Source organism: Podarcis muralis, chromosome 3, assembly GCF_964188315.1.
Source record: "Podarcis muralis chromosome 3, rPodMur119.hap1.1, whole genome shotgun sequence".
Taxonomy (NCBI): domain Eukaryota; kingdom Metazoa; phylum Chordata; class Lepidosauria; order Squamata; family Lacertidae; genus Podarcis; species Podarcis muralis.
The window spans coordinates 95,685,587-95,703,624 of NC_135657.1; the positions used below are offsets into that span (position 1 = coordinate 95,685,587).

Below are 18,038 nucleotides of genomic sequence, written 5' to 3' on the forward strand. Positions count from 1 at the left end.
TTCCACTCATTGAAGGAATCCTTGTGGCAGTGGAAGCATTTTTAAGATCCAGTTGTGTGTGTGTGTGTGAGAGAGAGAGAGGGGGGGGGGGAGGGAGGGAGAGAGAGAGAGAGAGAGAGAAGGAATACTTGTGCATTAAGACTAGCACTTGTAGTTGAGATACAGGGAAGTGCAAATAGAGAGAGAGAAAAGGATTCCCACAGAGCTATGGTGAGGGTGGCGGAGAACTATGAATGTTGCTTTGAGCTCCTCATAATGAAGGCTGGATAGACATACAATAAATATGTAACTTCATTGTGCACAACACTGGACATCTCAAATCCATCTCTTGGCTTCCATCTCTTGAAGTGAGTAGGACATCCTCGATTACACACATATGCCCTTTCATGTGTGAATACATGCCATCAACAAGCAGCAAATATTGGGCCTAGAACAGTGGTTCCCAAACCTTTTCAGGCCATCACCTGCTTGCTTCCATAACCTCATCCCCCCAGTGCCCCCTACCCTATAAAAAGCATTGTTCAGAATGGCCTTTTGCATATGATAACACAACAGAATTCAAAACAGTAGCAATTAATTGCACATTTATCCAAAATCCAATATAGTTCAAAAAAAAATCAACAAAATTGATGAACTTGATGTGGTAATACCAGCTTTTCAAAGTATCATAGTCATTTACACCACTTAGAGCCCGCCCCCCCCTTAGGTAACCCCACTGCCCTCCAGGGGGCAGTACCACCCACTTTGAATGAATGAATTGATTTACAGTGGTGCCTCACAAGATGAAAAGAATCCGTTTCGCGAGTCTCTTCGTCTAGCGGTTTTTTCGTCTTGCGAAGCAACCCTATTAGCGGATTAGCGCTATTAGCGGTTTAGCTGCTAAAAGGCTATTAGTGGCTTAGCGGCTTAGAAAAAGGGGGGAGCGGGGGGGGAAATCGCAAGACTTGCAAGACGTTTTCGTCTTGCGAAGCAAGCCCATAGGGAAAATCGTCTTGCGAAGCAACTCAAAAACGGAAAACCCTTTCGTCTAGCGGGTTTTCCGTCTTGTGAGGCATTCGTCTTGCGGGGCACCACTGTATTACGATCACAGACCAGAAATACCCACTTTGGAAACTACCAGACTGTAACGTCTGCTTGACCCCATTCCCTCCAGTAGCAGAGCTTTTTGACAGTCAAATGAAATGTGACATTAAATGCCAGACCTTCAGCCTTCACAACCAGCCAGGAACCTTATTGGATTGCATCTCTCAGTAAAACAAACTAGATACAATTTGAGTACTTAAGAGAAGGCTGTGTTTCTGTGGTTATACTGGCTTGATTACAAAATGTAATGGGAACGCTTTTAGTATACAGATAGCTAAACAAGGATTTCCTGCCTTTCTTCAGATAAAGAAACTTGAATCACGGCTCAGTAGAACTGAATGCACTGACGAAAAGGGTAAATCTTATTCCAGTAACGAAACCTGGAAAAAAGACCCGTGCACCACGTGCGAATGCAAAGTGAGTAATCAGAATATTCATTTTCATGGTTTTAATATGGCGTCTCCATGCTTACCTAGACATGGCTCACTGTGTTCAGTGGGGCGTATTCCCAAGCAAGCATGAATAGGGTTCCAACATCATACCGATTTTGCAGTGTGCTCAATTGTAAATAAAGGTAATTGCCATTGCAGTTTTTGCACTTGCAAACCGAAGAAGTGATTTGTGCATGCAGGAGTGAATAATGAATACAGCTGGAACTCTGATTGCTGTTTTGGCCTCAACAGTTTTCACTGCCAGCAAGACAAGCTTCTGTTCAGTCAGTCTACTGGCTTGTCTTCTCACCAAAGGAGCTACTGCCAGAACAGTATGGAAATGGGCACAGAAATTGGCTTCCTAAGAATCCCAGCTTTATTTTATTTTATTTTATTTTGAAGAGCCAGCCCTTAGTTCTTACAGCTGCAAAATGTTTTGAGCAATGCCTGCTAATGTTTCAGAAACCAAAGGCATGGTTGAAATTTGCTAGTGTGGTTTGTGTAGGGCCTGCTAGAGGAGTTCTGTTTCCTACCCCTTCCCCAAACTAGTGAAATCTGGTAATGCAGATTACTGAATAAACAGTGCAGAAGAAGATTCCTGAAATTTCTTCCAATTTAACTCAAATTACACAATTCATACAATTCAAACTCTTGAAGATTTTTCAGGATAAGCTACCTATTATCTCTATGTCCATTGGACTGAAGAGAGTCTAATACATTGAAGTGTGGGTTAGGGACAATAACTTTAAACAGTGCTGACATTAATAACCATTAGATTAAATGTGGGTTCTGTGGTAGAAAACTGATTAAATGAGTGATCTTAGTAGCTCATGGCATAATGCCAGTTGTGGGGGGATATTTGCTAAATAATGTCACTGGCTATTGAACACTTTATTAGGATGTGTGCTAAGCTGTTGCTATTATTTTCCTAACACAGGTTGGCCAGATAACCTGTTACGTGGAATCGTGTCCACCAAACGATTGTGCAACACCTGTGAAGCTTAAAGGAGTTTGCTGTCCTGTCTGCTTAAAACAAACTGTTAGCAAGGAAAATAAGCTCTAAGCCTGCTTTGCAATGGTCACAATACAAGTCATATGGATATCTGCTGATGGCAAAATACAGGTAACATTCGGCATAAAACCACAACAGGACGTTTGCAGGACAGCATTTAAATGATGGTGTAACAATGTAAGGAAATGTATTATTTTACATGCTTGCCCACTGAAAAACCACCGTGTAAAAGTATTGAAAGGGAATACACAGGACAGGACAATCTTCTCAGGTTCAACAAACTGAAAACTTGGTGCTACTTTTTAAAGACTCCTTTGCCAAGTGGTTTTGAGTCTTATTAGGCTGGCTTTTATTTCTCCATTCACTGGCCAAAGGAAGTCAGGAGCCATTTATTAGGACGAAGAGGGCCACAGCTTTTGTTTTTAAAATACTGTGCGGCCCAGTGTTGATAGTCTAGCTTGCCTTCTGTCAAATACCTTGATGGAGCTAGTTTGTCTTTCTGAGACCCATAGTCTACTTATTTAGCTACTCACATCATGTCTTTACAGCATTCACTCAGTATTTACTCAATATTCTGTGGCAGTGCCAATTCTAAAGGAGGATGAGGGTGGAGAACACAAATTTTGCTGTGGTTTTCTCCCGCATCTCTTTGCAGTATTAATATTCTGTCCTATCCACTGTCCACTGGTGACGCATAAAATATGTGTTCAGCCTTGCACTGTGCAACGTAATTCAAAAGTCTGTGTACTCATGAAAGAAAAGGCACTGCTGTAAGACAACAGCAATAACAAAAAAGGGCTGCTCTGACTACTGCACATTGAGCTAAACCTGAGATAGGACTTACCTGACTTTTCTGGACACTTCTGGCCTCATTTGCAGTGTTTGCCCTTGAGAAAATATTGTTTGGATTGGACCATAGAGGGTTCCTACTGCTTATCTGATGTAATAAATGGGATAAAATGCCCTACCCCTCCAGCACTGCAAACCATAGGACACTGAAGCAGTACAGTAATAGCAAATCCTCTTATCAGAGCTTAATTTCTAGGGGTGGGGAAATACATTCTAGAACTCAGATTTCCAAAAGCACCATCGTCCCATCTGGAACATTTAATGCCTGGGATATTTTTTCTAGAAAAAGAGGTGCCGGAACTCACCATGAACGCCTCCCTTGTTCTCTTAAAATGCCAATGGCACCCACCTGAGAGGTGCTGGAACTTGAGTTCCAGCTGAAAAACAAACAAACCCTGCATATAGAGATTCTCTGTAGTTACTCAGTGGTAGCATTTCCACCTGTTCAAGATTGCTTTCCCCTGAAATACTTCATATATCCCCTGCTGCTGCTTGAATGGATGCAAGGACTGAACTTTGGTGAGCTCTAGCAGATATAATTCCCTCTATTTCTGATGCTATGATGCAAATGTTGTAGCTTATATTGTGAAAATGGCACTACACACACGAGAGAGAGAGAAAGTTTTTAGCTGGCTTGGAGGATTCCCAAGGTTTGGAGACGTACACCAATATTAAGGGGAAATCCCTGAAATTGGGATGTGAGGCAAAGACTGCCCAATGGGGTCTGTGCATCCTGACTTGCCACAGAATACTAAATTCCTGTTGCAGTGGTAGAAAAATCACGTGCAAGAGGAAATAAAATGGGAGACATGGGGGCATGTCTAACTGACTGGGAACAGTGAACAGAAGCCCTCCATGCTGCAACCTTTTGTTTTTAATATGATGCCCTCTAATTTTGGAGTCATTTTGCTCTTAAAAAAGCATAGCTGATTGGGCATCCCCTCCCCCCACCCTCAAGAATCAGACCTATGTCAGATTCGCTCTCGATTTAGGTCCTGCATTGTGCCTGAAGCTGCCACATGTCTTCCCAGGGAGACTCCTTTCCCCTTTAATAGCTGCCTGTCAATGAATTTGGATTAACTTGGAATCAAGGTGCAAGGATTGTGAAAGCTTCATCAGTCCTATTTCTGCTATTTGTGTAGTTGCTAAAAAGTGTATCATTCCCCAATTTCTCAAGGGTACAGTGTACGCATCCTCTTTTATCCTCTAGTATGTATTCCATGGTATTGTCTTGGATTGTGTAAAAACAAAGTTGTGCAGATAGAAAAGGGCAGGCCCATTTAAACTAAGGGGGTGGAGAAATTAAAGTGAAGCACAGCTTAGTGAAGACCACTAAATGACACCTACCTACTGAATTGTTCTAAAAAACCTGCTCCTGTAGATGTGTTCCTAAGCTGTACCGTGGCGTGATTTGTCAAAAACCCATCCGACAGAAGGCCTACCAAATAGAGATTAGCTGTTCCTTTACAAACTTTATTTTAAAAATATGGTTTCATTTAAGGTTTTTCCCCCCATAACGCATAGTGCCTGTTTCCCGCCCCGCCCCCATAGTCCTTGTGTCAAAATCATGTTAATGATTACTTTTTTGTGAATCTGTGTGCCCAGTTAAGAGGTTAAAAAAAAGCACTGTCGAACGTACGTCTACATTAACTTGCCATTGTTTACCTTTGTATTTTCAACTTTGCCTCTTTATAACCAACATGTATTATTACATACAGTGAAGGAAAACTCTCATACCTCATTTGACAGACATGTTTTGTTTTCTGGAAAAGCACCATTTAAGAAACCAGTCTTAATTCCCTGGAATATAGCAGTGTTCTTCAAGTCCTGACACACTCACTGTCTTTTCTAACCAATGCTAAAGACAAAGTCACTGATTGCTAAGTTAAATCATTAGGATTTAAGGATCAGGGACTTAAAAAAGCAATGCCATATCGAAAAAGAGGGGAGGGGGCAAATACAGGAACCTTTTCAACTTGCTTAATAATTTTGTTTGATAACACAGAAGTGCATTAAATAAAGCCAGTCTAATAATATTTTGGTACATCAGCTCCCTCGCATAAATCATTTGCTATCTATCATATTGTGCATTGCCAAATTAGCCAAGAAACCTGTTTGGTGGAGACAGCAACTGTCTCTATATGGTGGTGTTAAGCAAAATGGAGTGCATACAGCATCATGATTGCAATCCTAAACAACTTACAGAGCAATCATAACCAGACCAGGGACAATAGGAGCCTGAGAGCCAAAGCCCTACCAGCCAGGATGGAAAGCTGAAGATGGGGTTGGTTTTTTTTTTTTTTAACATTTTTTTGCTGTTCCACTGCCAAGGCTGGAATAGCCGAGGAGCTTAAAACTAGGCTGCTGAGGGTTCTGCGGGCTTCGGATCCCAAAGATTCAAAGTTTCTGGCACCTTGCTTTGAAATTCCCTGTTTCAGGACTTACTGGCAGCATACCAACCTCTGCTACAAATGGACATACACACAACATAAGTGGACAGAGCCCTGCACTCTATCTTAAATCGCTAACTAACGGGGATGGGATTGGATTGCAGTCTATGAAGACTCCATGAAACACAGCGGGACTTACTTCTGAGTAAACATGCACAGGTTTGTACTGTGAGGCAATTTCATACACAAATATTTGGCTTCGTGCCATTACAGCAAAATACCTATTTTTATGTGTTATATTTAAATTTGGAGTTTAATTCTTAAGGTCTTTCAGTGCACGAAAATATTTTGTTTTATTGAAAATCCAGATCCCAGCTGTGCTTTCCAAGCTGCTATCTAAAATTCTTACAAACTTGGACAAATTTCGAAACAAGGGCTAGAACGATAACAAGCATATTGGTGGCTAGAGGAAGTTTTTTTAATGTTACCAATCACCCTTAATTTTCAATTCTGTATTGTTTTAAAAGAGGGGAGGGGAAAAACCTGCTCAGGTATTTTAGGTTGTAATGCTATAACCACATACCTGAGAGTAAGCCCCATTAAATTCAATGGGTCCTACTTCTGTATACAATTGTAGTGTCGGCCACTTTAGTATTTTCCATGTATTCATTAACCAAATATACCTCTGTTTTCCCTTGTTAAATAAAGCAGATATCTAATCAGTATTTGCCAAATTAGTATGTAAAATTATACAGATTTCAGCATTTATTACCACTAAACCTCTGGTGGTAAACTGGATTAGGAAATAGGTCTCATTCTAATTTTTTTTTTAAAAAAATTCAAACATTGTACAAATGAATATGTTTTTCTTTTTCTTTTTACATTTTCTGCTGATTAAAGCCTATGTAACATTTTAAGACAGTGGCCAATGGCCGAATGATCATTTTTCTCAGTATTTCTTCAGTTGCAATTGTTCCATATTTATTTACTTTTTTTATAAAAAAAAATCCTACCAAAAGTGAAGTCTTAGTTATTTTTATTGTACTAAATAAATCTACCAAAGAATTGTTTGCACTGTTATGAATGCTTCTCAGTTACAATAAACAGGTCACATTTTTTAAAAGAGTCATGGGTAATTATTTAAATGAATCTGCTTGCATGTCAGTTTGTCAGTGCATGGTTGATGTAGGACAATATCACTAATTACAGGTAACCAGGCACACATTTACCAATTGGGCTGTTGAGTTAATGGCATTCCTGCCTGGCTTCAACAGTTGCACACACATGAACATGTTGGCTATTTGCAGTTTAGTAGCGCTGCAGAGAGCTTGCTGGGGAGACCATGCATTAAAAAGGGACTCAAAAATAACTTAAACAAGGTTTTAATAACAAAAACAAAAACTCCTTATACACTAAATACATCAACAACAAACCAGACCCAACCACCAACCCATCCCCCAGGGTAATGGGAGAGCTAGGTGCTGCTCCTTATATATGGGCAGTGAAGGTCCTGTGTGACTGCCTGGAGGCGGTTGGAGGTTGGATGGCAGCTAACAGATTGAGGTTGAATCCTGACAAGACAGAAGTACTGTTTTTGGGGGACAGGAGGCGGGCAGGTGTGGAGGATTCCCTGGTCCTGAATGGGGTAACTGTGCCCCTGAAGGACCAGGTGCGCAGCCTGGCAGTCATTTTGGACTCACAGCTGTCCATGGAGGCACAGGTCAAATCTGTGTCCAGGGCAGCTGTTTACCAGCTCCATCTGGTACGTAGGCTGAGACCCTATCTGCCTGCGGACTGCCTTGCCAGAGTGGTGCATGCTCTGGTTATCTCCCGCTTGGACTACTGCAATGTGACCCGGAAACTACAACTAATCCAGAACGCGGCAGCTAGACTGGTCACTGGGAGCGGCCGCAGAGACCACATAACACCGGTCTTGAAAGACCTACATTGGCTCCCAGTACGTTTCCGAGCACAATTCAAAGTGTTGGTGCTGACCTTTAAAGCCCTAAACAGCCTCGGTCCAGTATACCTGAAGGAGCGTCTCCACCCCCATCATTCTACCCGGACACTGAGGTCCAGCACCGAGGGCCTTCTGGCGGTTCCCTCACTGCAAGAAGCCAAGTTACAGGGAACCAGGCAGAGTGACGCCTTCCCTGTGGAACACCCTCCCACCAGATGTCAAAGAGAACAACAACTACCAGGCTTTTAGAAGACATCTGAAGGCAGCCCTGTTTTGGGAAGCTTTTAATGTTTGATGTATTATAGTATTTTAATATTCTTTTGGAAGCCGCCCAGAGTGGCTGGGGAAGCCCAGCCAGATGGGCGGGGTATTAATAATAATAATAATAATAATAATAATAATTTATTATTATACCCAATTGCTGACACAGCTTGATTAACACAACCTAGCAGCACCTGCTATGTTTCACAGCCGTAAGACTGGGTCTCGTTATTTGCCCTGGCCCTGGCCCTTAAAGACATACACAACTTGTGAAACAATAATGAACCTTCACATTTTAAAGTGACCGTTCAACAGAACAAGGCCTCAGGGGCATCTAGATCATGTGGAAAGTGAACTCTTCACTTTGTTAGAGTTGCCATTTTTCAAAAAGTTAAGCCCAGGACACCCAAAAAGTTGAGCTAATGCAAAAAACAACATTTTTTCAACTGACTTGCCGAAGATCCAGGACACAGCACCACCTCTCGGAAATTCACCCCAGACGTCAATTCCACCTTTGAAATCCTGGTAATATACGGACGTATGGCAGCCCTAACTTTGAAGGCTTCTTCACCAGCTCTCTACTTCTAAGCCCCTTTCAGTATTACTTAGATTGTACAGTGGTGCCCCGCAAGACGAATGCCTCGCAAGACGGAAAACCCGCTAGACGAAAGGGTTTTCCGTTTTGGAGGTGCTTCGCAAAATGAATTTCCTATGGGCTTGCTTCGCAAGACGAAAATGTCTTGCGAGTTCCTGCAGGGTTTTTTTCCTCCCCACCCCCTTCTTCCCAAGCCGCTAAGCCGCTTAACAGCTGATCCGCTAAGCCGCTTAACAGCTGATCGCTAAGCCCGCTAAGCCGCTAATAGCGCTAATCCGTTAAACCGCTAATGGGCTTGCTTTGCAAGACGAAAAAACCGCAAAACGAAGAGACTCGTGGAACGGATTCTTTTCGTCTTGTGAGGCACCACTGTATTATGAGAGGCTAACTTTATATTGAGGGATGAATCAGATGTTCTCTGGGCACCATCCCAGAGTTTTGATCCTGTGCTTCACACCAAGAACTATCAAGGTACAGCTTGTACTCCAGAAACATATCAGCATTGTTCTTTGTAATTCTGTACACTTTCAACTTTCACAGATGTGAAGATCTTTTGGTATGGTAATAGACCAGAACCCCCATTGTCATCTCATATTTTCCATTTCATGGTTTGGGCCTGCACACTAGATACTGCTTATCTGCGATGTATTACTCCCATGGAAACATTCTCCAAACCTCTTAATCAGTTTAGATATGAGTATTGTTCCCACCGTACCAACGCAATCACATTGCCTAAACATACACTGCAGACAGAGCTGGGGTGTCCTTCAAGGATTTTGCCCTCTAAAACATATTTCTGGGTGTCTCATTCTGAGACTACTATACCAGTGATGGGGAACCTGTGACCCTCCAGATGTGCTTCGATTCTGGGTCCCTTCGGCCCCAACCAGTATGGCCATGGGTCAGGAATGATGGGAGTTGTGGCCCTCCAAATGTTGTTGGACTACAAGTTCCCCTTACCCGAAATATGTGTAAATCAGAGGAGGGCAACCTTACGCATGGGGGGCAAATGCAGGAATCTCCAGAGCCAAACAACTACTCCTCCGGTCACACCACTCTCCACCGTCTATACCCCTCACTGACCCTGCTCCATGTCATCCTCAAGCACTTTTCCCTGGCTGGCCTGTGTCCTTGGACTGTGATATTGCATCTTGTTTGTTTGAATGGGCAATGGAGAGATTTGGCCTATTGGACAAAGGTAAGTGCCACATCCAGTGCTCCACCCACTTCTGCCATTGGATCCCATCTACCATTGGCATGTAGTCCTTAGAAGGTTGTCCAGGATAGAATGCTGCCCCTAGGCTAATTCCCCATCCCTAACGTACAGCAATGTCATTAATTGCCACTTTGGCCACTTCCTATATGCCCTTTGTGCATGTAACAGTTGGCCAGGAAAATATTGGCCTATTTGGGGGGTGAGGTGCTTTTAGGTCAGCTGCTAGAAAAGCAATTGCTGGATTAAAAACAACACTGAGGAGCATAAACTGAAAGGTGCATATCTTAGATTAGTAGACAGTTTCAATAACCTAAACAGAGAAAACAGATGCACTCTGTTAAGAGCCAAGAGAGGAGGAAGAACAGGAAATAGAAGAGGCTTTAAAAGGCTGCTCTGGAAGGGGTGAGAAAACCTGGAGGAAACAGCAGGAGAGCGAAACTCTTGAGAAAATCCTGGCTTTTGTGGAAAGAGAAAACAATCATCCTTGGGAAATTACCACTGCTCTTTAGCCATTGGACTTCTAGAAGTAAAGGTCATCAGTTATTATCACCATTGTGGCTGACCTTGAAGACAAAATGAACAACTCTGGCTCAGAGCATGCTGGATTTACGCATTTCACTCGAACACATAGATCTGACCTAAAGCATCCCCACTGCCCACAGGCCATGGAGGAGAAAGCCTAACTAAGCATGTTCTCTGCGATTGTGGAGCTGCTTAAAAGGCATGTAATACAAAATGGCCGACAGCATGCAAGGAGCCACACTAGCAAAACAAACCCAAAGCACTATAGATGTAAATAGAAATAAGGAGGCAGGAACCTATGATGTACTGATCTATACTGACACAGTGAGATGTATTGAGCATATGTGATGTGCCAGTCATTTTTGAAATCATTATTTGTAATCCTGTGGTCCCTGGGAGGATGTCCCCAGGGCCATAATAAGCATTGACTCTAACTCTCCAAGGGCTGGGGGGGAGAAGGAAAATCCAGTTAGCTGCCTTATTCCGAGTCAGATCACTGCTCCATCTAGCTCAGCATTATCTGCCCTGACTGGCAGGGACTCTCCAAGATTTCAGATTTCCATCTGGTTCTTTCTATCTGGCAATGCCAGGGATGGAACTAGAGGCCTTCTGCATGCAAAGGAGATGCTCTTTCAAGCAGTTCTCCAGCTGAATTGCTCCTATCAGAAGAACCTCAATCAAATCTTTGACCCGGAAGTGTCCTCGGAAGGCGCCGGCTCATGGCCTCTAGAGCGAGATGAGCACGCAACCCTAGAGTCGGACAGGACTGGCCCGTACGGGCCGGGGTACCTTTACCTTTATACGCAGAAACACCCTAAAGAATCCTCATCTAGATTAGACTGTAATTACTTTGGAGTGTGTGGTTAGAAATGCGAGATACGGCTAGCTTGGCCATGAGATATGGCTACCCTGCTCAGTTGTCCCCTTTTTACCTTTACTCTCCACAGAATTCGCAAGGACCAGAGCCAGCTAGTTTACCTTTCCCCTCCTTTGTTATCGTTCCCTCTGTGCTACTTGGCTCTCTTTCCACATGTTTTGAACGGTAACTTCAGCATACTTTTCCTGGTAAATTGCAGAGATCCTTTTCCTCTGCCTCCCCTTTGGAATGTCTGGTTTTCTCATAACATATTTTCCACTTGTCCCGAGATCAGCTTTTTGCTTCAGCTGTTGCCATAGGGATAACGAAAGACTTTCAACAGACTCTTGCTGTAGCAGGTTTTCGTTTTGCATGAGGGCAGCTATGATATTCCTCACCATATGGACGCAGAGTTGTTTTTATTGTTAAAGGTGTTGCCTCCGTGAACATTCGGACACGTTGCCAAAATTGGCAAGCGGCGGACATCACTTCACTGGCTTGTTCTTTCCAGGCGCTTTGAGGAAATACAACTTTGGTATTGTTCTTCCTTATGCAGATCTGAAGGCTGAGATTTCCCATAGGGCAGCTACTCTTGTCAGCTTTTGTGTCTCCTGCTGTTCCTGTAAGATCTACCAGATGTTTACCAGGCTTATTCAACTTTAATTCAAGTCAACACAAAAGGCTCTTTATTTGTGTGTCAGGAGCCCTGAAGCAGGGAAAAACCCTTGCTGCAAGTAATCCATTAAAATAGATCAAAGGGACGGACACACACACACACACACACACACACACACACACACACAGCTATAGCTTAAGCTATGAGTTTCCAATTTAAGCAGAATGCAATAGAAGGGAAGCACCCACAAAGAGACACCAAGGACTCAACCTCACTGTTGTTTAATGTGGGTAGTAAGCTTCCCATTAATTCTCTGTGGTCCATATGGCTACAGTGATTCTCCAAATCACTGCCTTCCCACACTTTTGACCTTCCTTGATCTGGACTTTCTCATACCAGGGATGCTCCAAAAGGGGAGAGGATATGAGAAAATCCAGATTGAGACAGAGGAAAGTGTAGGAAAGCAGTGATTTGGAGGACAAAGTCACATGGACAACAGAGAATTATAAGAATTTAAGGTCTCAAATATATAAATTAAATGTTCATAAATTTAAAAGGCAAACACATAAGTATATAAACCATGTGTCTGAAATAGTACAGGAGAGCAATCCTGAAACCATTTTGACTCTCCCAAATTGACCTCAAATGTTTTTCTGCAAGGAGGAAGGAAATGGGAAAGCCTCTCCATTGTATTTTTCTTACCTGTCTTTAGGGCGTCTTTGTGTATGAATAGGGCGAGCCTGTGACCTGGATTCAGGAATTAAAGTATTTACCATCACAAAAGAATGGCCGGGCTGCCCAAGTAAAGCAATCGCTGACCATTGTCAGGTATCCTAGCCTGGCAGACAGGATTTCTGTTGTAGGATTTCTGTGTGAAGTGGCTGTTTGACCTGTGTCAATAAGTGCTGCTGCACTTATTCGGAGATACCGAGATATTGGAAAATAAAAATAATTGTTTGAAAATGGTCTTTAAAAGCTCTATTGAAATAACACAAGAATGAGCTGAATTATTCTCCAGTTTTGCCCTTTTGAACTGGCTCCTAGTTTTCAAAAAGCACTTTCACTCCCCCGTAATGAAAATACAGAATCGATAGTACCAGCATGGTACTCCAACTCCCATCCTTCCTCAGCGCTGGCCATGCTGCCTGGGGGGTTAATGGGAGCTGAAGATCTGAAGAGCACTGTGTTGACTATCCCTGCTATATGACGTGACTCATCTACTGCCTACACACAGCTATTGGAGTCTAATCATGATCCCGAGTCTTTTCTCCCCTTTTTCTGTACTTCTTTATAATATTTGCTCTTTCATTTCCAAACTTCAGTTACAGACAGTTTCCAGTCTCCTTAAATCAAAGTTCTCTACAATTTGTACAGTGGTACCTCTGGTTACGTACTCAATTCATTCCGGAGGTCTGTTCTTAACCTGAAACTGTTCTTAACCTGAAGCACCACTTTAGCTAATGGGGCCTCCTGCTGCCACCGGAGGACGATTTCTGTTCTCATCCTGAAGCAAAGTTCTTAACCTGAAGCACTATTTCTGGCTTAGCGGAGTCTGTAACCTGAAGCGTATGTAACCTGAAGTGTATGTAACCTGAGGTACCACTGTACTTCCCAGTCTCTTAGGATGTAATATGTATCTCCTAAATCAGGCAATCTGCCAGATATTTAACACCTCCGAGGTTGTTTTTTTAGTAGTCCCAGAGAGAAAGCAAAAACAGGAGTTTTATGGATCTTCCACTGAGCCCTCGTACTTAGTTGGCAGCTTGTGTTGAACTTGGTGCATTGCAAGTTGTACAGACCTGTCTTAACTATTCAAGAAGCTTTCCTGGATAATAATAATAATAATAATAATAATAATAATAATAATAATAATAATAATAATTTATTATTTATACCCCGCCATCCACTCTGGGCGGCTTCCAAAAGAATATTAAAATACTATAATACATCAAACATTAAAAGCTTCCCGAAACAGGGCTACCTTCAGATGTCTTCTAAAAGCCTGGTAGTTGTTCTCTTTGACATCTGGTGGGAGGGTGTTCCACAGGGAAGGCGCCACTACCGAGAAGGCCCTCTGCCTGGTTCCCTGTAACTTGGCTTCTCGCAGTGAGGGAACCGCCAGAAGGCCCTCAGTGTCCGGGTAGAATGATGGGGGTGGAGACGCTCCTTCAGATATACTGGACCAAGGCCGTTTAGGGCTTTAAAGGTCAGCACCAACACTTTGAATTGTGCTCGGAAACGTACTGGGAGCCAATGTAGGTCTTTCAAGGTGTTATGTGGTCTCTGCGGCCGCTCCCAGTCACCAGTCTAGCTGCCGCGTTCTGGATTAGTTGTAGTTTCCAGGTCACCTTCAAAGGTAGCCCCACGTAGAGCGCATTGCAGTAATCCAAGCGGGAGATAACCAGAGCATGCACCACTCTGGCGAGGCAGTCCGCAGGCAGAGAGGGTCTCAGCCTGCGTACCAGATGGAGCTGGTAAACAGCTGCCCTGGACATGGATTTGACCTGTGCCTCCATGGACAGCTGTGAGTCCAAAATGACTCCCAGGCTGTGCACCTGGTCCTTCAGGGGCACAGTTACCCCATTCAGGACCAGGGAATCCTCCACACCTGCCCGCCTCCTGTCCCCCCAAAGCAGTACTTCTGTCTTGTCAGGATTCAACCTCAATCTGTTAGCCGCCATCCAACCTCCAACCGCCTCCAGGCACTCACACAGGACCTTCACTGCCTTCACTGGTTCTGATTTGAAAGAGAGGTAGAGCTGGGTATCATCCGCATACTGATGAACACCCAGCCCAAATCCCCTCATGATCTCTCCCAGCGGCTTCATGTAGATGTTGAAAAGCATGGGGGAGAGGACAGAACCCTGAGGCACCCCACAAGTGAGGGCCCAGGGGTCTGAACATTCATCCCCCACCACCACTTTCTGAACACGGCCCAGGAGGAAGGAGCGGAACCACTGTATAACAGTGCCCCCAGCTCCCAGCCCCTCAAGACGGTACAGAAGGATGTTATGGCCGATGGTATCAAAGGCCACTGAGAGATCCAGCAGAACTAGGAAACAGCTCTCACCTTTGTCCCTAGCCCGCCGGAGATCATCAACCAGTGCGACCAAGGCAGTTTCAGTCCCATGATGAGGCCTGAATCCTGACTGGAAGGGATCCAAATGGTCTGCTTCTTCCAGGCGTGCCTGGAGTTGTTCAGCAACCACTCGCTCAATCACCTTGCCCAAGAATGGAAGATTTGAGACTGGGCGATAGTTGGCTATCGTGGCCGCATCTAAAGATGGTTTTTTAAGAAGCGGTTTAATAACCGCCTCTTTCAGCGGGTCTGGGAAGGCTCCCTCACGGAAGGAAGCATTCACCACCCCACGAAGCCCATCGCCCAGTCCTTCCCGGCTAGCTTTTATAAGCCAGGATGGGCAAGGATCCAGGAGACAAGTGGTTGGTTTCACTCGTCCAAGCAGCCTGTCCACATCCTCGGAGGTAACAGATTGGAATTGATCCCACACAACTTGACTAGACAGGACTCTAGCACTCTCCCGCCCCGGCCCTGCTCCCACGGTGGAGTCTACCTCTTCTCGAATCTGAGCGACTTTATCTGCAAAAAAACTTTGCAAAGTCATTGCAAGAGATCATGTGGCCCCTACTGGGCCCTGATGGAGCAGGTGGTTCCGCTAAATTGCGAACCACCTGAAAGAGTTTCCTGCTGCTGTTTTCCGCAGATGCAATAGAAGCGGTGAAGAAAGTCTTCTTCGCCGTCGCTATCGCCACTTGGTAGGCTCGACATTGAGCTCTAACCCGTGTCTGGTCAGATTCAGAATGGGTTATCCGCCATAGCAAAACTATCTGCAGCCAGGCCGCAGCAAATATTTTTATTATTTCCTGTGCTGTGGCCCTCCATATGTTGTCAAAACGACAAATCCCATCATCCCTGACCACTTGCCATGCAACTGGGGGCTTATGGGAGTTGGAGTCTGAGAACTTCTGGAAGGCCACAGGTTTCAGCTCACTGCCCTGAAGTGTGGGCATTGAACTATGCTTCTATACAGTCTAAAATACTTAGCTCCCACCATCCTATCCATTATAAGAGGAAGCCATATAAGCAATGACTGCCTTTGCCAAGCATCTATAAGTTTGGTCTCTTATTAGCCTCTGGAAATGTCGAGCTGTTGACGGGATCCTGTGAATTACATATACCTGTAAGATGTGGGACTTTGTGCAGAATTAGGTGGACTAGAGAAAGAGAAATACGATGTGTAAAATAAGGTTTGAGTCCTCAAAGTTGCAAAGAAAAAGCTTGAAAAAATACCAAAGGAAGTAAAAAACAACAAGTAGCCATGTGACTCTACTGTGTCACACTAGGCTTGTCTATTAAAACCAATAATATTTTCCATCACTTCACTGGGACTAGGCTCCTAGAACTACCAGTTCTTGTTTTTAAAAACAGTGACAGAGGAGAGGGAGGGATGTCAAAGCCATAGCTGTTAAAAACATAACTGGATCTTCTTCCCTGCCATCCATATGGACAAAAGGGTATTTGTTTTCTTCTTCGTATTCTTGGGGGCACAGCTTTTATCAGCATTACGGGCCAAGGTTACAGCTGTACAGGGCTGGCAGTCAGCATTAGCTGCCAAAAGGCCTGAAATCATCCATGAGCGCACAGCTGTCACCCAGTACAATGAAGTGAGGGATACATGATGAATGGCTTTGTGTGAGGTCTGCAGGGAGGCAGAGAGAATCAAGGGTATCATTGCGTGCCTGTACAGAGGGGCTGACTCGTTTAAATTACCCTGGCATTTAAAAATGATTTCTCAGATTGCAAAGATCAAATCTGTTGCCTCTGACACATTCCTGCCTGACCCTTGGCAAAAGGGAAGAGAAGAATCTCCTGTCTCATCTTGTCCCCATGCACTGTATAATTCCTAGATTTGATTCCCTCCCCCTCTTTCTTTTTCCATTTTCCTCCTGTGATGAGGCTGCATTTTAATATTTTAATGTTTCAATATTTTAATGTTGTATTTTAACCTTGTTTTTTAAGTTGTATTCATTCAATTTGTTTTTATTATTGCTTGTTAGCCGCCCTGAGCCCAGCCTTGGCTGGGGAGGGCGGGGTATAAATAAATATTATTATTATTATTATTATTATTATTATTATTATTATTATTATTATTAGAGGTGCCATAGTGCCTCTTGGCTGGCATGGGGTGGCACATTTTCAGGCTTGCATGACAAGCCTCTTGGTTTCTCCCTCTCCACTCTTAATGCCTGGCTAGGGTTGGTGGGTTGGGGAGAAGAGATGGCTCAGAAATCAAGAAACAAATAATTCTTGACAATCCAGTATCCAGAAATTCGCTTCTGAATTGAACCAAAGCTGCTGGGTCTTTAGAACATAATTCATCACTTGGTTAATATGTGAGTTTTTCTCAAGTTCTGCTAAGATCTCAGAGAGAGAGAGAGGAGGCTAGCACTGTTAGGCAGCAGATGTGTTAGTCACATTTTAACCAGAGCTTCTATCCTTATGAGATTTCTAATGTGTGTGTTTTCCCCCCAAGCAGGCCCCAAGAGTGTGATATTATCGCACCTGCAGTTATTCAAGGCCCAGTGATAACATAAAGAGGCATAGCTTCTAATATGTCTGTACATTGTGCTCAGGAGAGCAATTTACAATTATGATTGAGACGTGCCAAGCTGAAAAATATTAATAAATCTCATTGCAGGACTATTTCCACTTGTAATGGCATTGTAGCATTTGAAGTAGAACCATGGCTGGCTAGTTTGTCAGGATTAAATAACTGAATAATGTAGATGTGTTAAAACAAACAATAGGAACCTCTTTAGTAAAGATTTTTAGCCAAACATTTGGTTGCTAAGTTCAAATCAGTAGGACAAATTCAGACAGGCAAACACTACCTCTTTGCCTTGGTTATCTCACTAGCTTCTTCATCCAAAGTTCCAGTGACAATTCATTCCTCTTTAGCAAACAGCCCTCTGGGTCATTAGGCTATATGTGTCTTTTCTTTTGAGCCTCACCCTGCTCTGCTGTCTCATGTCTTTGCACTTTCTGCCCCTTGGTTCTGGGCCCTGCCTTGACTTCGTTCCTCTCCTAGCTTCTTGCTGCCCAGATGGCAGCTTCATGGATAGAAGTTCTGGGGTGGCTTTGTGAAGGAACAGAGAATCATAGAACCATAGAGTTTCAAGGGACCCTCAGGAACATCTAGTCCAACTGGCTGCAAGGCAGGAATGTGCA

The 18,038-nt window shown here is 43.7% G+C and overlaps 1 protein-coding gene across 3 annotated transcripts in view; it reads left to right on the forward strand.

The window, feature by feature from the left end:
* Positions 1 to 6,890, forward strand: part of PXDN (peroxidasin) — a 76,663-nt gene extending 69,773 nt beyond the window's left edge. For all 3 annotated transcript variants that reach the window (XM_028722426.2, XM_028722428.2, XM_028722430.2), the window contains 2 exons: positions 1,387 to 1,500; positions 2,452 to 6,890. In XM_028722426.2, coding sequence (XP_028578259.2) covers positions 1,387 to 1,500; positions 2,452 to 2,577 — 240 coding nt within the window. In that variant the 3' untranslated portion in view covers positions 2,578 to 6,890. The remainder of the gene's footprint in view (positions 1 to 1,386; positions 1,501 to 2,451) is intronic.
* Positions 6,891 to 18,038: the final 11,148 nt, after the last annotated feature.